Genomic DNA, 23,768 nt, shown 5'->3' on the forward strand with positions numbered 1-23,768 from the left:
TAAAGAGCAGCGCGAGGTAGGAAAAGCCCAGAGGGAAACCACATCTTAAAAAACGAGGATAACAACTGTTTTTGTGCAAAGCTGAGAGTCACACGCACGGCTTTACAAAAGCAGCAATTGTCATAAAGAAGCAAAACCACAACAAAAAAAAGTAGGCCCTATACAAGCAAGAAGCATTATAGTGTCTGTATTGTACACAGGTTTAAAATACTTGAAGTACATGGTAGGATTATCTAAGCCTGAGACATGCTATCATTTACTCAGATTATGGGCTTCCTTTTGAGCACAGTCCTTCTGTTTATTCAAATGGTATGCAGTAAATCAATTGTGTAGTTGAGTAAAATCTTTTGTGGGTTAGTGCATTTTCATTACGTTATAGAGGAAGTCCTGTCAGAACTTCAAGCTCAACCTGCTGGTGCCCTTTTGCAAGACATTTCCACGTATCATTACAAAGAAAAAGGTTCTGTTTGTTAGTGGTACTAGTGTACTTTTGAAAAACTGCTTATCATAGCCCTCCATTCTTCCGTTTACCATGTCCACTCCACTTTATAGAAAATTCCAGTTTTCCCAAACTCCCAGAGCAGGTCTGGGCAGTTCTCTTGTTTACCTTTTCTGTCTCTGGCTCCGCCCCTCTGCCCTGCTACTTCCTGATCACCTTGGCCTGTTAGAGGTGAGTGTGTTCCAAGCTCACACAGGAGTCTTCCTTTCTTTGGGTTGTAGCATTCCCCCAAGACCAGCAGTGGGATTAAGTTTCTCCACTTGAGGACCGGCAGCCAATCAGCAGAGTCCAAAGCTGGGACAAAGTCCTCTTTACTGAGTCATTTAACTCTCCTTGGCTTCCCCTCCACCTCCTCTATGAATGGTTTAATGTTACACCCTCTGCGCGGCTTTACCTGTCCAGGTGAACTGCACCAACATCGCTCATGAAGTTATGTAAGTACACTTTCCCCACTCCAAGTAGATTTTTTTTATTAGCTGTGTGTATGTTATTTGTCTTAAAGGTTCTTATAGTGAAACTTTGACTTTGTCAGCAGTTACAAAACATTGTTCCAGTGCCTGTTACCTGATCAATGTCTGTCTGTGTTATTTGCATGGGATTCATTTGCACTGAATCCCTCTGTGAGTGCATTTATAAGAGATATAGGGCGCCTGTAATCATGTTCTATGTGTAGATTTACTGTTTCCTACGTGCTAATTTCAGCATCTCAGTTAATGTTCAGCACAGTTTGTGCTGATCCAGTCAGCCATTCTGATATTAGAGACACTTCACAGAGCTTCCCATCTGCCTACATCTGGTCTCCCTGACAGAGGTGTCAGGTCTGGCTCAGACTCATCGTAGAGATTGCTGTGAACTCAGAGAGGGACTGGCATGCACAAACATACACACACAAGAGCTTAATGTAGAGGTTATTGAAAGGGCAGGAATTACATTACTCTGTAGGACCCATATGTTCATTCTAAATGGAACGAGATGTGCTAGATTTGGAAAATATAAAATTATGTTATGTTATGTAATATTGTCTGTGCAGCTAACGCTTTCATAGTTAAAATGAAATACAATACATGTTGAGGTATTAGTAAATTATTCATGATGAGATTATTGATAGGGTGTTTATTGTTTAACAACTGGTTATGGACAGATGTCTGCAGAATTTGAAAAAGAAATGGCTTACTGGAATTTTCAGTGTTTCAGAGACATGTTTGAACAGAACAACAGACTGTGTGTATGTGTGTGTGTGTGTGTTAGATGTGGCACACACTCTTTGTGCCTATAACTCCAGGCTGCCTCATGTTCATTCGTGCTAAGGGTCCATGTTTATTGAGCTGCTAGGAACAGTGATACTGATCTAGTATCAGCAGCCTTTCTTTATTTGACGATGAACTGATATGTTCATAAGCAACCTCTTGTTCAGCACTCCCACTCTGTGCTGTGGTTGTGTCGGTGAGTGTGGGCCCTGTGCTTGTGTTTCTTTTTCACATGAATCACACAGCAGTTAATGGTCTTGAAAATGTCAGATCACACCTTCTGTAATGACCAGGTGAACTCAGTGTCAGTTAAAATACACTATGACGTGAATTAGAGTACAGTGCAGACATATCAGTACATTGCAGCACATAAAATTAAATCTGCAATGATGAACTAGCAAAAAAAGGCGGTGCTATGCCCACACACATGCGCTCAACTTTGTTTGATTTGGCTTGACTCTGCGATTTGCTCCAAGGGTGTGTTGGTCTGATTACAGAAATGATTTTGTTGTATACGAGAAGTGGATACGTACATAGCAACATGCTAGTTCAGTGTGGCCAGTGAGAGTGCTGACGCAGACACAGTTACCTTGTCACGGGGTTGTTTTTCACAGTCAATCGTTAGAAAAAGGAGCTGACTTGGCACAGCCTTGTATCATTATTAACTTGTCAAGTCACCTCAGATCACAGGAGAGTAACCTGAGAGTGAATCAACAGCCTTATTTACATAAAATGCAATTCAATGTGAGGAAGAAGGTATAGGTATATCTTAAATAAACAGCTCTGCCAGCTCTCAGTCGCTGAAGAGGGACAGCCCATTGAGCCAAACACTTGACGTGACTTTGGTTCAAAGACAAAGAAAACACTTTTACCTCGGTGTTGGATTTACAATGCAAACACTGGTTTTTCTTTCATTTTGTGATCAAAAGTGAAATGGGGATGTGGCCAGAATGCAGCAAGCTTGTTTGGATAGTGGATTGCACGTGTAGTTATTAATAAAACACCAGTAATATGTAGTTAAGGTTCAGCCTGACAGCTCTCTGTTATCGTCTCAAAGCAAAGAGCAGCGTTATAACAGGGCCGTTGTGGCGGTATCGTCTTGTCAGTCCAGGGATTAGAAATGAGCCAGAGACAGCTCATCCTCCTCAGGCAAGGGTGTGTGTTCTGAATGTATGAGTGGGTATGTAGAGGCATGCATGTGTGTTTGTGTGTCTGTCCAAGTGCACAACTCTACATGTAGCTGCATGTATTTGTGTACTGTAAATTTTGGTCTTGGTGATCTTCATTCCAAACACAGATTATTATGGGGAATGGGTTCCAGTCAGGCTGTAACCACCTGGGTGCTGAAGCCGTTTGTTTCAGACAAAATAACATTCTGATCCCTTTGCTATATTTTTTTATTATTAGTGTGTAGTTATCTTTTTTCTTTCCAGATCAAAGCTTCCCAGGAGAGAAAAGAGAACAAACTTTAAGGAGTTATCCTGTTCAGATCAGTAGTTGGAGAGAAAATCAAACCACCTTCATTTTTCATTTTCTTTAATTTTGAAGTTTTTTTTTTTTTCATTCTCAACTCGTTCTGGCAGATACTTCTCTCTCTCGCCTTTCCTGTGCAGTGATGAAATCTCTCTCTCTCTCTGTCTCTCGCCTTTCCTGTGTAGTGATGAAAGCGCTCTGCTCCATAGATCAGGCCAGACCTCAGACACAGCAGGTGCCACATAGTGTGATGAATCAGCCATGTTACCGCAAGCTCTCAGTGGGAAAGTTCATCTTTGTTAAGACTGCTCAGCCTCTTCTTACTAGCCTTCCCCTCCCAGACACACTGAAGACACTGATCTTTTATGGCTGTCACAACTCACCGTGCGCCATCCTCATGCTGCTTATGTAAAAAGAAATGAAGAAAGCCTGTTTGTTTTGGCAACTCACTGGCTACTCGGCTGATTTGTATGCACTTGTACAGGCATGGTTATATTTGTCTGCATTAGCATATTGGGATGCACATCAAAGTCTATTGTATTGTGCATGGGAATGTGTCCAATTAAAATCGAGCTAGCAATTGGATAACATTTCTAGTTTTCAAACACAAGTTTTGTTGCTGTTGTTGTTGTTGTTGTTGTTGGTGGTGGTGGTGGTGCTTTTTTTTTAACAAGATCTAGTGTCTCATTAAGCAGCCAAGACCCAATAGTGGGTCCAGAAACAAAGCTTGTGGAGCGCCAACAAGACGGCTGTTGCCAAGGTGACGTGTGTCTGACTGAGTCCATCTGTTCATGTCCATGTGCTCGAGGAGCGTGCCTGTTTTGGATATGACGTGTACACTGGCACGCTCACAATGTCGCGCACAATGTAAACCGGTGTAGCAGGAAAAATAAATAAATAAAACTGTTTGAGAATCATGTCACATCCTACAGTGGATTAACAGCCATGTGTGTGTTTGTCACGCAGTACACGAGTCAGTGCTGGAGACTTATCTGTGTCTATCTGTCTCTATACTGAGATGAGTGGTATTGATGTTGCTGCACCCTGAGAAGAAATCTCAGTAGTTCGATATCGCTTCTCAGTGCCAGCGGAAGAAATCAAACAAACTGAGAAAAGGACAGTTTGTAGTTTGTAGTGCTGCTGTTGTTTGTGTGTGGAAGTGAAAGACAGAATGCCAGCAATCCTGCTCTGCTCTGACTACACAGCTTATGAATCTTTTCACACCTTTTTTACTTGACATGATAACTGTCCCTTTCTTCAGTGGTGGACAGTAACTAAGCCCTATTGTCAAGTACTGTACTTCTGATATATTTCCATTTGATGCTGCTTTATATTTCTTCTTCATTACATTTCAGAGGCAAATATGTGTTTTGGCCTGTGAGTCCTCACAAAGGGAGAAAAAAAACAGATTACAAATGCATGGTATAAACTGTAAATAAAATACCAGCTCCACCGTCACAGCCACAACAGTAAAATGCTGTTACACATTGGTGCATCAGAATTAACAATCTAATAATGCCATGTACTTTTACTTTTGATACTTTAAGTTCAATTAGCTTGTAATGGAGTATTACATTGTTGTATTGGTACTTTTACTTAATGAAAGGATCTGAGTACTTCTTCCACGAACGCTTTTCTTCCACTTTATCCACACTTTTTACGCACATTGTTCCCCACAGATCTCTGCTGCTAATCCTCAATGGATTAATCCCGAGTCCTTCCCTCCTAATGAGCATCGCAGAGGAGAGAATATAGTCTGAATCCGCCATGGCAATGGCCGAAGCATCGGCTCCATCGCTTCCCCCCTGTATGGATTATGGACTGTTGTCTCCGCCTCCTGACCTGTGCACTTCATGTGGTCACAGTCACCAGCTGGAGGAGAACCACGAGTACCTTTACAAAGACGAGGTGGACGATGACCTTATCTGTCATATCTGCCTGCAGCCGCTCATCCGGCCCCTGGACACGCCCTGCGGACATACCTACTGCCAGGAGTGTCTCACCAGCTTCCTGCTGGAAAGTGACTTCTGCCCTGTGTGCCGCATGCCCCTAATGCTGCAGAGCTGCAGGAAGCCCAGCCTGCTGGTGCATAAGCTGCTGGACAAGCTGACTGTGGCTTGCCCCTTCACTGACCATTGCACCGAAATGCTGCCCCGTGGTGAAATGGAAGACCACATCAAGAGCAGGTAGGATGGAAGAATCAATTTAGTTCAGCTCAACACTCACATCATGAAGGCAGTTTGTACCTCAAAACATTCGCAGGCCTATAACTGTGTATTTTCCATTAAAATAACAAAAATATAATCAGTGCTCTTATTAAACAAATAACGAAGTACTTGAGCTTCTTTTTTAGTTATGTTTCTCTTAACCTTGCTATGCGTTGAAGACTACAAGGACCTGCAGTAAACACTCACTCTAGGTTTCCCACCCTCCTCTGCCTATTGTCATTGACCCACAGCTCCGTTTCCAAAGATGAGAGTTCTTCCTCCAAGCTTTCATCTAAACTAGGCCCAGCTCTTCTTGTTTATTTATTATTAAAAGTACTTTGGTTTCTCTCAGCCTGGGTCTGTTTTCATTAATGCTCATTAACACTCCCCTAGCCCAAAGGCCCCTGGGATAATTAGTGCATCTCGCTACACATCACACACAAGCAGCCGAGTTTTTATTCATTTACACTTTAGAAAACCTCAAGTTGCATAAAACTCTATAAATTTTCAAAAAGTCGTGTCCTTTTTTCTGCCCCTTCTTTTCTTGTCTTATTTCCCACCACCCAACGCCTACACATACAGCCATCTCTGTTTCTTGTCTTTTCTACTCCATCAAGCCCTCTATCTTTTTCTCCACATTGCACTATTGTTTCCCAGTCTTTTCCTTCATGTAGTGTGAATTTCATATTGAGGTGTGACATTCTGAGGCCAACTCCCAAAAGGATTCAGCTCTCTCATAGTTAGAAGGTGTCACCTGTGGAGGTGAATGGCCACGTCCAGAGGGATGACTTTACCCACTGGCTGCAAGGATGTGAAAAGGTTTCAGTGAAACCCCCATTACAAAAATTCTATTCTGTTCACGTATTTTAGTATGGTCCAGTGATTGTGGCTACTGTTTATGCAGTGGAATAAATATTATAAATAAATAAGTCTTTTACAGAACATTTTTTGTTTAAGAAAGCTGGTTATTATTGTTGGCCTAAATTTATTGAGTTTTAACATGTCAGATATGTAAGAAACTAAAGGAAAAACCAACATAAAGTGTCTTAATAAGGTGTTGGTTTGGTCACCAAAACAGCTTCAATGGGCCTTGGAAAATACTCTACAAGTCACACAAGTTAAACTACCTTCTTCTAGAATGATGGAACGCAATTCTTTAAAAAAATAATCCCTCATTTGGTGATGATGATAGTGAGGTGCGCGTTTTTCCACATCACCTCCCATTTCCCACCGAAAGTCACCGTTGGTTTCTTACCCATAGCCACAAACTTATCCTAAAAACAGTGATTATTGCTCTATCTCACACAGGCTGCGCCCTCTACTGCACTCTATGGGTATTACCTCTCCTCCTATCACATGCATGTACTCGCCCACTGAAATTTGCTTAGTGAAAGTAGCCGACCAATGGGACGCCGCTACCGATACGTGCGAATCGTATTAATAGTAGTGTCCACACTGCCTAGCATCTTTTTCTCTTCAGCAGACGGCGATTGCCCACTATTTTTCAACTCCACGGACGGAGTCGCTGTTGATGGAAGCTCGTCTATGCCCGTCGTGCCCCGGTCTGATCGCCGGGGCCGACCCTCATCGCCTATGCTTCGAATGCCTGGGGAGACACTATGCCTGCGCCACCCGTCCCGCCCAAGCCGGTGAGCCGCCTCTGTGAGGGTTTTTATGGACCGGCTCAGCCCCCCTTCGTATCCCCGGCTCTCAGATATTTGGCGAATTTGGAGAAAAAAGCTGGGCCAGCCCAGTTGATTCTGCACCTAAACAACCTTGGTTTTGCGATCAACTGGGAGAAGAGTTTTCCCCTACCTCGCCAGGAGGCAGAGTATTTGGGAATTGTGCTCAATGCCGCCTGCCTGAGAACTTCTCTGTCGGAACTCAGACAGACGACACTCCTCCAAGCGGTCCAGGGCGGAGTCCGATCCGCGGCTCTCTTGACGCTGGCAGTAGAGTTGTGGAGGTGGGCGTCAGAGCACCTATTGTCTCTAAAAGCCCTTCACATCCCAGGATTGGAAAACATTGGGGGGCAGACCTCATGTTGAGGGGCGGGCCCCCGTCAAGCGAGTGGAGACTACACCCCGAAGTGATACAGCAGATGTGGAGGGCAGAGGTGGACCTGTTTGCTTCACGACACAACACCCACTGCCTGCTGTGGTTCTCAATTCTACCACAGGACAGCCCACCTCTGGGAGTGGACACATTTGCACACGCTCTATGGCCAAGGTGGCTGCTGTACGCTTTTCGCTCAACCCATCTCATTCCCCCTCTGCTGGAGAGGGTGAGACAGGAGCGGTTGTCAGTCATTCTGGTACCCCCCAGCCGCCGATCGGCGGGGTGGTATGCAGAAGTGACACAGCTGGCAGTGACAGAGCCTTGGCCTGTACCTCAGGTCTGGGGAGCTCTGTCACAAGAATCAGGCGCTATAGGCATGGAAAGGGAGAGGTTGAGACAGGCTGGGCTGTCCGCAGAGGTGGTACAGACCATCCAGGCGGCGAGGGCGGGCTTCACCACTTCCTGCTATAAAGCTAAGTGGCTGGGCTTTCAGCGCTGGTGCACCGAGAGGGAAATGGATCCCGTAACCTGCTCAATGGGATCCATCCTTTCATTCCTTCAAGGCCTGATGGAGAAGGGACTGTCACATTCAACCATTAAGGTGTATGCAGCAGCTATCTCATCTTGTCATGAGGGGTTTGGCGACAGACCTATCTTCACCCACCACCTCCTGAAGTGTTTTCTTGACGGTGTGAGAAGACAACGACTAGTGTCTCTTGTCTCCACACCCCAGTGGGACCTGCCACTAGTTTTGGAGGCTCTAAGGTCGAATCCTTACGAGCCCCTAGAGCAGTCTTCCTTGAAGATGCTATCTCTTAAAACAGCCTTGTTACTTGCCCTGACCTCTGCCAAGATGGTGAGTGAACTGTGCGCCCTGTCGGTTAATCCCAGCTGCATGCTGTTTCGTGGTGACCCCAGTGCGGCTGTGTTAAGACTGAACCCCTCCTTTGTTCCCAAGAACATAAGGAGCTCGTTCAGGTCAAGAACAATACATTTGAATGCCTTCTACACTCCGCCCCATCTTGGGCCTAGGGAAGCGAGGTTGCATCTGCTGTGTCCGGTGCGTGCCCTAACGCATTATGTGGAGCGCACGGCCGCCATTAGACACACTGATCAACTGTTTGTTTGCTTTGGTGACAGTGTAATCGGTAAGGCTCTATCCAAGAAGCGTCTAGCCGGCTGGCTTTGTGACTGTATCTCATAGGCCTATGTGCGGACAGGAAACGACCCACCCTCAGTGGTCCGGGCTCACTCCACACGGGGTGTAGCAGTGTCTACAGCCCTCTTCAGCGGGGTGAGCGTCGAGGAGATTTGCACTACGGCATTGTGGTCTTCACCATGCCCATTTGTGCGTTTTTACCTCTTGGATGTGTCAGGCTCTCAGGATCCGTGCTCGCAGCTGCAACCCAGGATCTGTGAAAAGAGGGGCTGGTGTCTATGATAGACTACCGGCTGCTGGGCAGGACTTTCCACACCGACTGTGCTCGGGTCAGTGTGGTGGCCGGTGGCTTGTCGCGCCTGGTCGGACAGTCATCGGGCTCCACCCACTGTACCCATGGAGTCCAGTAGAGGGCGGAGCCTGTGTGAGATAGAACAAAGGTTATGGTATGGTAACCCTAGTTCTATTAGCACAGGCGGAGCCCTCTACGATGGAGCCCTGCCGCTCCGCTGCCATCTACTGAAGAGGTGGCTGGATGCTGGGCAGTGTGGACAATTTTTTTATATTTTTACGATTCGCACGTATCGGTAGCGGCGTCGCATTGGTTGGCTTTGTGGTTTCCGAACAATAATGCTGCGATGATGTGTTGAGAGGAAGCTCTGCAGCAGCTTGGAGAGTGACCCAGCCTGATGGCCACTCTGTCTCTCTGTACATCAAACAAAGCTTATATAGGATATGTTTAGGTATCTGTTAGGTACCATAGAAGGGTTTGAGTCTGCAAAGTAAAAGGTCAAACCCATAGAAGGGTACAGTTCTATTTTGAGGTAACAAAACAAGGGGTTTGAGGTCAAATACTATAGAAGGGTTCAGTCCCTACATAACCACCAATCACTGCTCTCCCCGTAGGTCACTGACCCTCTGGCTTGCTGCTACAGTGCTATTTTGAACTGTTATGAGTCAAATGCACAAATATTGGATACTACAGCTACTTTCACTAAGCAAATTTCAGTGGGTGAGTATGTGCGTGTGATAGGAGGAGAGATGATACCCATAGAGTCCAGTAGAGGGCTCCGTCTGTGCTAATAGAACTAGGGTTACCATATTGTAACCTTCATTTCACCCATGACCCCAACAATCCGAACCATAATAAAATAGCAATTTTAACCCAAATCATGTTCTTTCCCTAAGCCTAACAAAGTCATTTTTGTGTCTTAACTTAATCAAACCTTGACCATAGTAGTGTCAGATCACTTTGTTTAATTGTTTTAATAACAGTGATTTGTAAGCAGGGGGATCGGATCAATAAACTGTTATATGTGTAATTTTGTTACAGTGTATTTTGTCATTTAATTTGGATGACTTGTTGGGTAACTATAAAGGCCATAGCATATCGAACCATTTAGTGACCCCTTGCGTCATAGGTGGAAGCACCTGCATAATGTTTCTCCCCTCATTATAATCCTTGATTTTCCACCATTTTGTCACCTATTGGTATCTAGTACGGTAAAGTCAATGGACTGAAAATCTGCTCACATACACCTTTTTTTAGGTGCATACAATTCTAAAATGCTCTCCACAGCAGAATCTGTGACATGATTTTGTCTGATTCTCAAGATGTGTATGATAAGCCTCTTAGTACACAACAGTAAGACATAACTGGGCTGTGCTCACTGGTTAAGATATATCAAACCAGGGGAAAAAGTCAGTATGTTCAATAACAGCAAAATACAACATCTCCTCTGTATCTAGACTTAGATATGTTTTGAGAACGTATGTAAGTTACACCATTGTTCCTTTTTCTACGGGTATTTTTGCCATGATGTCAGAATACACTTTCTCTGGCCATACCACAGAATCTGGCAGTGGATCAGGAGTCATAATGACTGAGACAGCCACACCATCTGGTCAGAGCTGATTTCATACTCATCTAATCATTCATGACCTTTATTGGCCTTTGGATGGAGAAATTGTCATTCTAGACACCACCAGTGCAATCAAGAACAAAATTTGAATTATATGATCAGTGGTATTTCTTGCTGGTTTTGTTATTTTGTCTTGTAAGGGCTTGCACAGAATTCAGCCGGAAAGGACCTCCCTGCTCAGGTATTTTCTTCTTTTTGGCAGTTACTTGTGGCTACATGTGTATGCACTGTCGTTAACGCTTAAAACAGATGGCAATACTGTATGTCTTGAGAATGACGTTTCTTTTTTCCTCTTTTTTTTGTAAACATGTACTGCCACATAGGAAAGCCTGCGTGAAAAATATGGAAAACAAATGAGAATTCATTTGTTAATATAATTTTGTTCTGTATGTTTGAATGTGCCTGTTCTTTTGTATGTCATGTTGCTGTGTGTGTGTGTGTGTGTGTGTGTGTGTGTGTGTGTGTGTGTGTGTGTGTATGTTGGTATAAGAGACACAGACAGAGGCTGAGAGAGAAAAAGACATAAGGCCACCTTATAGAGAGCCTCCTAATATGTACAGTCATCAATGCAAGAGGCAATTCATTTTTTTTTTTTTTTATCCCTGATTTACACATATGATGTTGATCAATTTACAAGATATTTACATGCCCATCACAACAAACGAGATTCAGATGATGTCGGGGAAAACTTAACATCAGAAAGGTTGGCGAAACAGTCACGAGAGAGTCACGTTAACTCGCTGGCTAACGCTGAGCAGTTGCTAATGTTATCCAGTGCAAAGTTGTATCGCTTTCCTCATTACTTCACCAATTAACGCAACCTATATTACTATCCTGTGTACCATTGGTATTATGTCAAAGTGTTGACTTAGCCTGAAAGAAAGGATGTAAATGATGTGGATCGATTTGTTTACTAGCCTATAGTGATGTTAGGCAGGGCAGCCAGCTAACGCTACATTAGCTTGGACCTGCCACTGTTTGCTTTGTAACGTTCAATTTAGATTTATTGTCGTTTCACCGATACTCAGGTACACAGATTCTCCACGTCTCAGTTGTGGTAACTTCTGTGACCCACATAATATACAATAGGCTACCGCAACAAAACGGCAAAAACAACACAGAGAAAGAGCCATTCACTAACACTACAGTAAAGTAGCTTACTGCGGTCTAACTATTAGAAAGTGTGACAACAATCTCATTTATAATATTCAGTCCAGCTCACTAACCCTTTCGTTTTCATCTAATAAAGTTGTGCTCACATTGCTGAGCCTCCGGTGAAAGATACACAGATAGTAATGTTAGTTACTGAAAAGCAGACAGGCTAACAATGTAGCACGTCAGCTAAATGCAGTCACTCCCGTTTATTGCGGGATTTCTGGATGAAAGCGGTTTTGTTTCAGATAATGCTCGCTCATGACTTCAAGCGAGCACGTGTATGAGAACACACCTGGTTGAAGTCTTAAAACTGCACCGCTAGTGTCCGCTGAAACCTCCATAATGCCTCTTTAAAGAAGAGTGTGGTGAAAGAAAACCAATCGAAAAAGAACTCACTTGGCTCTTTTTCATGTCATGAGTGTTCTCAGCTCTTTTACAAAACACAAGTGAACTTAATAATAGATAACTTTTAAATTGTTTGTTGCTTTATCATTAGTTGCAATGGAATCAACCAAGTAGCTAATTATTCAGAACAGCACAACTTATCCCTCAACTCCAGGTCATCCTCCCATCCCTAGTAGAGGGCAGAGGTACATTACCCATTTAGACCTATGGTATAGACTAAGGTGTGACAGGTTGGGTTCCCACAGGAGTCTACCTAGGGCTCTATGTTCCGCGCACATTAAGGAGACTTTTCAAATGGTTTATGTTCCCAGTAATGTTTTTCCCTAGGTCAACATGTTGAAATCACCCACCTACAGCTTATACAGCTTACTGAAGTTTTTCTCCTTTAAACCTATGCCCTCAAATTTGCGAGTAAGACAGTTTTCTTTGATATCTCCACAGCAGCTGACTGCATTTAAAACATCCATCTCTCTTAAGTTATTATGCAATTTGCAAAGTTAGCCCTTACCAATCTTTTACAATGATAATTTATATCAAGAGACACACATGCTCATAGGACCCTGGGAACATAAGGATGATCTTATTCCCACATAATTTATTTCCCCCAAAAGCTCTAAGAGAATAGCCGACTGTAGCATACTGCTATCTCTTGTAGACTCTGGTTAACCACTACATGTATTATTCCTCTTGCCATCGGGTTTTTTCCACAGCATCAGTAACCTCTTCTTTACTTAATATTACATACATGTACACACAGATAGGTCCCTTGGTTAAATACTTATAAGACCTGTATAATGTACTTCTAGGTTTGCTTTGTAAGGCAAACTTCCAAGCCCAAAATACACTGTATCTTTGAAATAATCACTTTGACTTCACATCAGTATGATGAATAGGCTGCTGTGAGCGGGCAATGAAAAGCAATAATGGTGGGGGGGGAGTACGTGTATATGTGTGTGTTATGATGGTGTTTTTGTGAGTGCGAGTTAATGTGCAAATGTATGAAACGACTCCTGTGGGGCAGACTGGTTTCTGTTCACAAACTGCATCCTGTCACAATCCAATTACATTTCCATTTCCTGCGTGCCCTGTGGTCTTGTTGCTGTGCGCACTGTTCAAATACCGCAGGATAACTTGTGCCTCAGTATGCATGCATTAATGCACACAAACAGACGTATACACACACCAACAAATTCAACAAACAGGGTATTTACACCAGTTAAGTGTCTTTCTCGAGGGCAGCAGACAGCTCTGCTCTACGAAAATTGGATATAGGGGGAAAAAGGTAAGAAGAAGGACAACAAGGAAAGGAAAGGGCGGAGAGGAAGCAAAAGGGAAAGATAAAGATAGATGTCAGGAAAATGAGAACGTTGTATTCTGCTGAGTAACCTTTCGGTTGACATGACTGCTTAGAATAAAATAGCCAAGTAAATTACACTGGAAATGAATTGAGGGTAAGATTTGACAGTAAATGAGATGAAAATAGATTAGAACTGTGGCAACATTTCACATTCAAACTTCTAATGCTGCCATCTCCGCTTCTTGCATTGTGTTTACTACAAAGAAGGCAGAGAGGGGTGGGAGTGAGAACAGAGGAGAGGCGAAAGAAACAGAAAGGGATGAAACAGCCTTTAAATGTGTCTTGCCTCTGTATTCAGCACCTTCAAGTGAATGTGGGTCTCTGCCACCAACACGTAACACAGTATCAACACACACCTCTCGACCAGTCACTTCCCAAGATCCTTGCACAAGTTATGAGAAAAGGTTCTGATGACAGACGGGGTTAATTTTTGTCATTGTGGACTACCTGCTATCCCCTCTATCGTTCCGTCTCACATTCTGAAATGGATTGTATGAAAGAATGAAATGTGCACTTGGACAGTGGTTCTCTAAAGATTTTTCTCTTTTGCCTCTGTCTTTTCTTTCATGACAGAATAACAAGCTTCCATCACTGCAAAGAATATTGATTTGCCGGTGTGTTTTAGTCATACTCTGTTTATTATTTTCTCTCCACACATGTAGGCAGATTCTTTTGAGCGATCAGACCAATCTGCTGCACAGGGAGCAGTCCATCAGTGGAGAGGAGGGGTGAAGGCTTGGAGGCATTATATTCTCTCCATCCTCTCTATCCTCCCCTTCATGGACCAATATATGTGCAGGCAGGGGGGGAGGTGAATGCAGAGGTTGGGCGTATGTGTGTGTATGTCTGAGTGTGTGCGAGTGTGTATGCGTGTGAAGAGGTCAGAGCCAATCAAAGCAGCACCAGGTACCTCCCCCCTCCTGTCTTTGCTTGGTCTGCTCCATCTCCCCCCTCAGTGGTTTCTGCTGCAGTATAAGTCACAGCCTGCGCCGTTCTCTCTGACACACGCGTGCGCTCACTCACACACACACGCACACACCGAGGGAGACAGACAAGCACACACACACATACGAGCGTAAATCCTCTTACAACTCGCCAGTGCCCAGAGCAGATTAAGGGGCTGCACATCTCAAATTGTATTCCAAATGTGCCACCTTTGCATGGGTCTCCTTCCTCTTCTTCTTGCACTTTCTCCTCTTCCTCCTGTGCCACAACAGGACTTCTCCTCTGCACCTGCTTCTGCTGCTTCTTCCACCTCCGCTCCGTCTTCAACCTCTGGCAACTGGCCCGTTTGTCTCTGCAGCTGAGATGACCAGGCAGCCAGCCTGAGGCAGAGGAAGAAACTGCCACACTCACACAGAGACAGAGGTAGAGAGAGGGGGAAGCAGAGGGAAAGAAAGAGGCAGAGAAGGTAGGAAGTGAAGGATTAATTTGGATCTGAGAGTGCCTCTGGAGAAGGAAGGCAGGCGGGCAGGGGGGTCAGCACGGCCAGGTTCCGGAGAATTGGTGGTGGAGGAGGTGGAGGAGGGGGGCGAGTAGAAGAGGAGAGAGCTTCAGTGCAGAGAGGAGAGAAATAGGGAAAAAGAGGCAAGCGTTGACCATGAAGGCTCTGTTGCTGCTGGTCCTGCCATGGCTCAGCCCGGCCAACTACACAGACAATTTGGGCAACCTGCACATCCTCTATTCTGAGCTGTGAGTACAACCCTCAGCCTCCTCTTGCATCCTTTCACCAACATCACCCCATCTCTCCCCTCCCTCAGCAGCCCTGTTACTGTGTCACTGTGCATGCCTGTCACTTTTATCAGGCATTTGTTTGTGCAATACTTTCACAGAGATTTGTATGTAACTTCTAATGTTTACATTTTTATCATCACTTTAAGAGTTAAAGTGTGCCGCTGTGGTGTGGACATTATCATATAATTGCTCCCTAATGCCCTGGTCATTGGTTGTTGTGGCACTGGGACGCAGTGGAGCGACCAGGTAGGGCTTTGTGCTGTCCAGGACAGGTTGGACGCTACAGCACTGCAGCATGGCATCTCTCTCTCTCCTCTCTCTCTTTTTCTGTCTCTCTCTCCCCAGTGGCATGTGTGAGTGTGTCTGTGACTACTGTATTGACTTGGGCAAAATGTCAGCACGCGTTTGCTGTAGGCTGTATTCGCTGTACGAGTCCCACTACACATATGGACAGCGGCAACGACGGTGTGTTTGTTTGTGGAATAGACCTTCACTTTGGCATTAAAGATTCATAGCTACCCTCGCATGGCATCTTTTCTATCTATACAGCATACAATCTTTATGTACACATAACATTTATTATACTGAAAATAAACAACATCATTATTAGTGCATAAAATAACACCTGTTGGTGTCGCAAAGGTTGTCACAGCCTTTCCTTTGAATTAATATTTCATCAGTAGTTATATCACCATAAACACACAGATGGGTGTTATTGGAAACAAACCTCTCATCAGGTGTATCAACAGTTTACAATGATATGAAATCAGCAAATCCCCACATTTTAAAGTTTGAACCAGTGAATGTTGAAAACTGACTTCAATAATTAATTGGTTATCAAAATAGTTGTGAAATGATTGAATAATCCCCGCGACTCTGTACGCAGGATAAGCGGTTGACGATGGATGGATGGATGGATGATTGAATAATTGATCATTTCAGCAGAAGCCAACAACACAGCAGGCAAAATACTACACTATATCGCATTATCTCTGTTCTTGGCTCCTCTTCTTCTGAACTGTGTTGTCTGCTCTGTATTGGCCCTCAGACTCTCTTTGTGTGGGAGTTAATGCTGACTATATTCAGCAGCTCCTTGTGAAGCCGGGGCTCTCTGATCCCCAAGCTGGGCTACCGCTCCTCTTTCCAGTCTGACGGAAATGTTCCATTATACTGCATGAATACATGGAACAATGGAGCGCTTCGCAAATCCCCTCATTTCATTGTATGCTCTCTCCACTGAGTGGGGCTTTAGCTGCTGCAGACACCAAGAGCCCATATTGGACAGCAATGAATGCCAAAGAGGAGAGGAGAGAAGGGGGGGGAGGGAAGGGCGATGTAGGCAAATGGACAGAAAAGGTTGGAAGAAGAGATGAAATCCTTACATTTGATTATATACGGAAAAGAATGGGAGGAGGATAATGAGAATGGAAATGGTGTGGATGAGAGGTTCTGGGAGGTACAGCAGAGACGTGAGGGAAGATGAGAAGAGACAGTAGGCTATAAGGTCACTTCCTGTGCCTGGCTTCCATCTGGCCATACATACGGCTGCCATGGTGATGGCACCCAGCATGCCCAGCAAATTTCAGTGAGGGGTTGTTTGTAAATAAAACCCACCCACCGCGTGAGAAACATTGTGTGTGTGTGTGTGTGTGTGTCTGTGCTTGTGACAGTGAGGTTTTTGCTGATTATGACATGACAGAGAGAGAAACCAGGAGCAGACAAACGCGGACGTGGTGTTTTTCTGCCTGGCTAGAGAGCAGCGGTACACCATTTGTCTTTATCCATATTGTTGACAGGAACAGCCGCCAGCTCCTCCTGAATGACCACCGTCTCTGCCTGCATCTATTTTTCCGGCTCCCTTTCTGCGCTTGTCTTTCTCCCTCCCCTCATTCTTTTCTGATTTCTTTCAATTTATGTGATTACGACACTGGGTTTATATTGTATGGGGAAAATGAGAGTGGCTGTGATCTGTCTTGCACATAAATGTGCATACACAGGCTTTTATACAGACTATATTGGCTGTGCGCAAGGTGTAGATGGAACTAACAATACAGGGGGAGAGTAAATGTTTCTCTGTGATGAAAGGCTTAATATGGTTACTGCCATTTTACTCTGTCAGCACCAGCCAATGAAAAAGCAGCACTGGCACACACAGGGCACAAAGCACCTAGATTGTGATTTTTTTACTCCTTACTTCCTAACACACACACACGCGCGCACACACACACACACAATTAGACCTTGTTTATCCCTACCCCAAGCCCACATGGCCTACCCTGATAATGGTAGTGCTGTGCTGTTGAGCATTAATGATTAATCTATGTTCATTTCTGGGCCTGAGCTGAGATGCCTTAAACACTATGATTAGCTTAGCTTCCGTCCTTTCAGCCCTCATCTAGGAGGTGTTTGATCACCAAGAGCTGTGCGCACTGCCAGTGCTCCGGACATCTTCAGCATGGACGCATTCTAACAGGATTAGCCATGCACTCGCTGGATCTGAACAATACCAGTCATTTGTTTATGGCAGGTCCGTCTTGAGTCAAAGGCAGAGCACCATGCCATGTCCTTTTCGGCCTTGTGGGCGCTTCAAGTGTGGGGCAGACTTCACTAATTAGACTTTTGTTTGGATTAAATATTAATCCCTGTTCTGTACTGTGACAGCTCTCCCTGTCTCATTGTATCTAGCAGGCCAGAAATACAGGGAAGGCCGGGGGGAGAGTGCCTGAGAGATAAAAATCATACTAACAACTTTCTTCCTACCCTCCTGAACAACTTTCACATCCCTCTAAAAGGAGATAATACTAAATCATCTTAATTATTTCTTTGCATGGGATTTAACCAGAAGCAGCACATTCAGTGAATCCGTCATGGGAGCATTTATATGCATGGGTAGACAAAGTCTGCTAGCTACAACAGTGTTAAGCAGCGTACACTGAACACACAATCAAACATGAAAGGAAACAAGGGGCAAGGGCACGCAGAGGACACAATGATGATGTTCACATACAGACAAAGGCATGAAGCTCATGTGACATATTACACTTCACATAAAACAAATATGCATGAAGACACACGCACCAAAACATTTGGCAATGTATAATTGAAGTGTGGGCAATGCACTTATAAATACACAGTCACAAAAGAACATATTAATTAAGTATGTATTAATTTATTCATGAACAGAAGTGAGTAGCAGGTCAACATGTTTACTTTAGCAGAGCCTTCCTGTCTGATGTATCTGTTCAAGCAGAAAAACAGCACGCCAGCAAGGTGAAAAGGTATTAGTTTCAGCATGCAGAGAGGGCTTAAAGATGGGATAGAGTTTGGTATTTTTTAACAAAAGCACTTTTCTTAACTTAAATATATGATATTTGTTTCCGCAATGCAGTTGACTTTCTTATCTGTGCTGAATCATTTACATCACATGCCCTACTTTCTTAGCCATATCACTGAAGATGTGTGTGTATTGTGAAAATAGGTGTCTGTTAGGCCTCTGGATGGCTCAAAGTCCAGCGAGTGTTTAGGGTCTCTGAGGCTTGACATGTTTAACACTGAATATTTTCTACAGTCTCAGTCTGCAGCAGGCTAATCTGTGAGAGGGGTTCCTTGTGAGTGGCCTGAGGAGCAGTGTAACTGACAGCAGGCAGGAGAGCAGTGTAGAGTTAATCTCTCACGTGAACAGTGCCCCACTGAGTGCCAGGGCTTTGGGCTGGGCTGATCAGTGCTGGCTGTGTTTCAGACGGTTGTACCATGGCACGTGGAGGTAAAAACAGGACAGTGCCAAGGGCTAGTGTGGCATAGAGTGAGAAATATGGGCTAAAAGGTGCCAAGAGCAATGTGGGACAGCAGCCTACTGGGGATTCTCTATGATCATATACTGTAGTGGAGAGGGAATTACAGTGAGAGTTCAGTTCAGTGAGAGACATGCATACATAGTGTTTAACTGCAGGGCTGGAAGACAGCCACTTTTGAGGTGAGCATATGTGAGGTGTATTAGTACATTGAGATCCAGCTCAGCCAGAGAGCAGAGAATAAATCGGTTCTAGTACTTCCTGTGCTCTTCTTCTCTGTTGACAAAAAAGTGAGATTGACCTCTTGGTTGAAACCAGACTCTGACACAATAAACGCTGCATAAATGTCCTTCCAGCCTGATCATGGGGTCAGGGCTAGACTGATGATCGTACGCATTGATTGGCTGAAAAGCCATGACTCAGAGTATGGGCTGTTTCTAACGGGCTGACTCCACTGACACAGCGCTGGCTGCTCTGCACTCGTGAACACACAGATGCTATAAGCATGCCAAACCTGCCGAGCCACTGCTCGCTTCACAGGAGCACAATGGAAGACGGGATTTATGTGCTGTGTGGGCTGTTGTACACAATCACTTTTGGTTTCTGAATGCATTCATCTTCAAAGGCTGTAAGAAGTCACACCCAACGAAACCTCGCCTCCTACTTCAATTTAGCAGCTCTGTCTTTGGAAACAAGCTTAGCCAAAATTTCCTCCCACAGCAGAGACTGTCCCCTCTAGCAGTGGTCTCACCCCCTCCTTGCATAGCAGATGGGATTACCCCTCACAGCAGGCGGATCCAATCAACACACCAGCACACCCTCTGATTAACACTCCTCTGGTTCATCATTAACTGGATTACTCTGTCTGTCTTAATGTCGCTCTTTCCTCTCTCTCTCTCTCTTGCTATGTTTCTATCTATCATTCTGTCTATTCACTCCCAATCAGACTTTACTTTATGTGTTTTGGCATATGGCCCAAGTGTGTGATAAAGAAGTAATTGATATACTAGTCTAATCAAAGAAAAATTAAATTCAAGCCTTTATCAACATAAATTTAATTAATGACCACCACCCCTCTCCGTATTTCACCAGCATTTTTATACTTTGTGTGTTTGTGTGTGTGCATGTGTGTGTGTGTGTGTGTGTGCGTGCGTGCGTGTGTGTGTGCGTGCGTGCGTGTGTGTGTGCGTTAGCCACAAGTGCATCCCCAGAGCACTGTATTTTTTTTCCTGTTAAGTCTGGTCTAAAGTGAGTTACTCCTTGATTTGTCTTAGTCAAAAGCTGTGACAGAGTTTCCTCTCAGCAGTTCCATCCCTGAATCAGCTGGAGTAGATGTTGAGTAAAGGATAAATCCTTAAAAAACACATCTTTTTTAAAGATTGTTCATCTAGCATTGTTTATCTTTATTATGAGAACAATGAGAAATTTGGTAGATGAGGGCATAGCGTGCCTGGCTTTTGAATTTGTTGGTAAATTTAGCTTGGTCTTTGTCCGCAGGCAGTTGGTTAAAAAAAAGTTCTTAAGCTCACAATGTGGCAGAGACAGAGATGTTTCTGTGATCTAAACCGTTTGATCAGTGGGACTAACAAGTCGTTGAAAAATTGCCAACAGTGTATGTGCACTCCCATATTCATTAGTGCTCCAAGAATAAACTCAACACTTGCATGCTGTCACTTTTAAGCTGCTCTCACCATTCTCTGTCACACAAGGAAACCTCCCATATGTCACACATGCACACACTTGTCGTATTCCACATATTCTACTGTGAGGAAAAACCTGCAGGCTACCTCCAGGCCCGTAATGCATCCGGAGATTGTTCTCTTTTTTTCTCGAGTTCTTACATGTGAGGTGTCGCTGTTATATTTTTAAGAACATCAGATAGCGGCTGCCGGAGTCAGAGTTTGTCTGGAACAACTGCCAGCTGCTGCTTTTGAGATTAATAAGGAAGTAGGAAGAAGAGCTCAACTAAGTAAAGTTAGTCAAACTTTTGGGTCATACACAGGTCAGCTGGCTGTACCCCTACAGACATAGGATGAGTTTGTGTATATAGAGTACTTTAGATTCCATACCATTTGCATGATTACACGCCTGCAGCACGTGAAAATGTGCACCAAGACATATCTGACTGCCTGACCTGGAATTGTCTCCGCGGCGGGGTTAATTTGCACTGTATGCGGATTGTGGCCCAACACGATTGTCCGTGGCAGGGAGCGGAGGGAGTATTTGGGTTAGGAAGGATAATCCACTCACTCCTAAAGAGGATTGGAGAATCTCGCAGGCTTTGATGAGTTGTGAGCTGGTGTTTATTTCACATCCCAAGAACAGGGCTGTTTGTGTCACAGCCAGGGCGCTTCAGCAGGACCACCATGTCACCGAAAGCATCATGGGTAATTGTTATTGTGCTGGGAGACTGCAGGGAGTCGGATGTAGAGGAGGATAAGGGAGATGGGGAGGGTGTTTTGGTGTCTTCGCTCCTTATCTCGCCACAGATCCCGGGGTTTAGAGAGATGATGTGATAACCGAGGCTGTGCCGACCGAGACACGGATACTGCAGTGCTAATGAGCATCCCATAAGCTCAGTGATCATCCACCGAAAAACAATGCTTTATGAGAAAGGGATAGCTTTGCATGGGCACTTAAAGTTCCCTCATTTATACACATAAAGAATGTTTGTTTACGAGAGAGGAAAGAAGAAAACAAGAAGGGAAAGTGTATATCCAGTACGTGGATGTCTTTGCAAGCATACCTCCTTTGGTGCACTGCACCTCTCCAGTGTGTAGACTTAATTGGCTCGCTTACCTTGGCTCTAATACTCCAGGACCACCCTGGTGAGAGCGACAAGGGGCTTCTGTCACGCTTCCCTTCCTTTAACCTCAGACAGCACAGACTGTGGCCTTAACATTAAAACTCTAACAGCTGAGATATGGCTACAGTTTTAAAGCAACTCTCATCCCCCGGGGGAAGGAGATTTTAATTAACGGGAGACAAAGCCTTTAATAAACCAGTCGCACACTAAACAATGGCTGTGTGCTGCTGTCTCAGAGACTCTGAGACATGATGTTTGTGGGACTTCTCAAAAACTACAAAATGTATTTTCTGTTCCCTGAGACAGCTCTAAATAATATATACTTTTTGAGGTTTTGTCCTCTGTGTCTGTAACAAACGTACTTGAAATGAGCCCCTTAAGATCTTCCTTACTCAAATTCTGTGTGTAGTGTGCATTCATAGTTATTACTAAGATTTGGGTGGTCTGTAAGATTTATGTAACTGAATGAACCTGTATTCAATGGCATTTGACCAATTCCACTGACTGACTGTGGTTTTCCATTTTCCACTTCCCATGCTGAAACAGGGGAATGTTGTCTAAGTCTTCAATTCCATATAGTCAGCTTGGACAAGCCGTCCTATACAAGTGAGACGATCAAACGTGTGTGTGTGTGTGTGACTAGTCAAGGCTCTAAAGTCAGTGCTACTACATAAGACTTTGGTAGGGAGTGAATCTATATATAGCTGACAATATTAACATCAGCTGGGAGAAATTAAAGTTAATGAGGTCATTGTTGCACAAGAATGGTCACAGCAGTTCTACCTTTGTAACAGTAAGGGTAACTAAAGCTGAATTCTGTAATGTTTTTTTAGCTTGTTATTGTATATCAGCAAATTGGAGTGTGGCGAAATATTCACAAGTAGACTCAGCCATGCTAGCGATGAGGCTGTACTTCAGCACAATATTGGTTTTAGCACAATGCTAACGTCATCATACTAACATTCCCATGCTGCGTTCCATTTACCTCGGTAGTCGGAGGTCGGAGCTGGGAATGACATCACACCCGAGTTGATGGCGTTCCAGTCAACAAGTCGGAAAACCTTGCTCGGCCAGCTGTTGTTTACAACTAAGTTAGCGAGGTTGGCTATTGTTAATAAACAGTATAAACTACAGCTTTCACTAACTGTTGATACCCCGACGGCCATCTTGGATCACGAAGTCGGGGTAGTGCGGTTCTCCCGACTTTCAGAAATTCCGACTTCCCATGTCAACTGGAACGCACCATCACACTGACAATGCTAATTAAGTGATGTTCAGGATTTACCATGTTCACATCTTATCCAATGTTAACATGCTAACATTTACTAATTAGCACTAAAAAACAAAACACCTTCTACCTCTTGCCAACTTTCTCTTGGATGACTGTTGTTGTTTGTCTGAAAGCCTTGTTTCTAAATCTACTCTGTCTATATATTGGGCTGACAATTGTCCTATGACCGTAATGTTCACTTTTTTGTCATTTTAGTAGTAATAAATTGACTGTTTTTGCATCTAAAGAGCCCCTTCTACTTTTTTGTCATTATGCAGGCATGTTTTCTAATGATACAGGAATACTTCAGGACCAAAGTTATGGACTGACCGACAGACGATTCACTGATCATCTGACGGTCCTACATTGCCATCCTTGGAGACATGCTACTAGCGTGGCTATTAAAAAACTGCATATTTTCTCTCCTTACACTGCTACTTACAAAATATTAATCTGTTTATTCCAACTGACAATGGCAGTCCCATATAAAATCTTCACTCAGTAATATTTAATTTCATGTTCTGTGATATTTTCACTGTTTAAAGTAAAACAGTGTACATGAGCCTGCATACATATACACATTTTGTCTGTGTATACACAGGTATTTCTTTAGGGAGTTACTATTCTTACAAATTACAAATTCTTTGCTTTGAGACATATGTGAGTAGCAGTAGTGTTTACAAGT

The 23,768-nt window shown here is 44.0% G+C and overlaps 1 protein-coding gene across 5 annotated transcripts in view; it reads left to right on the top strand.

Moving 5' to 3' along the window:
- The first annotated feature begins 669 nt into the window (after window positions 1-669).
- Window positions 670-23,768, top strand: part of lnx1 (ligand of numb-protein X 1) — a 36,659-nt gene continuing 13,560 nt past the window's right edge. For 2 of the 5 annotated variants that reach the window (XM_038716503.1, XM_038716504.1), the window contains exons 1-2: window positions 670-933; window positions 4,899-5,405. In XM_038716503.1, coding sequence (XP_038572431.1) covers window positions 4,987-5,405 — 419 coding nt within the window. In that variant the 5' untranslated portion in view covers window positions 670-933; window positions 4,899-4,986. Of the gene's footprint in view, window positions 934-4,898; window positions 5,406-15,023; window positions 15,175-23,768 lie in introns of those variants that run through there. The other 3 variants (XM_038716505.1, XM_038716506.1, XM_038716507.1) reach the window with 2 other exon arrangements.

This window comes from Micropterus salmoides, unplaced genomic scaffold, assembly GCF_014851395.1.
Source record: "Micropterus salmoides isolate LMB-PRFRI ecotype aquatic unplaced genomic scaffold, ASM1485139v1 Ms_hic_scaffold_13, whole genome shotgun sequence".
Taxonomy (NCBI): Eukaryota; Metazoa; Chordata; class Actinopteri; order Centrarchiformes; family Centrarchidae; genus Micropterus; species Micropterus salmoides.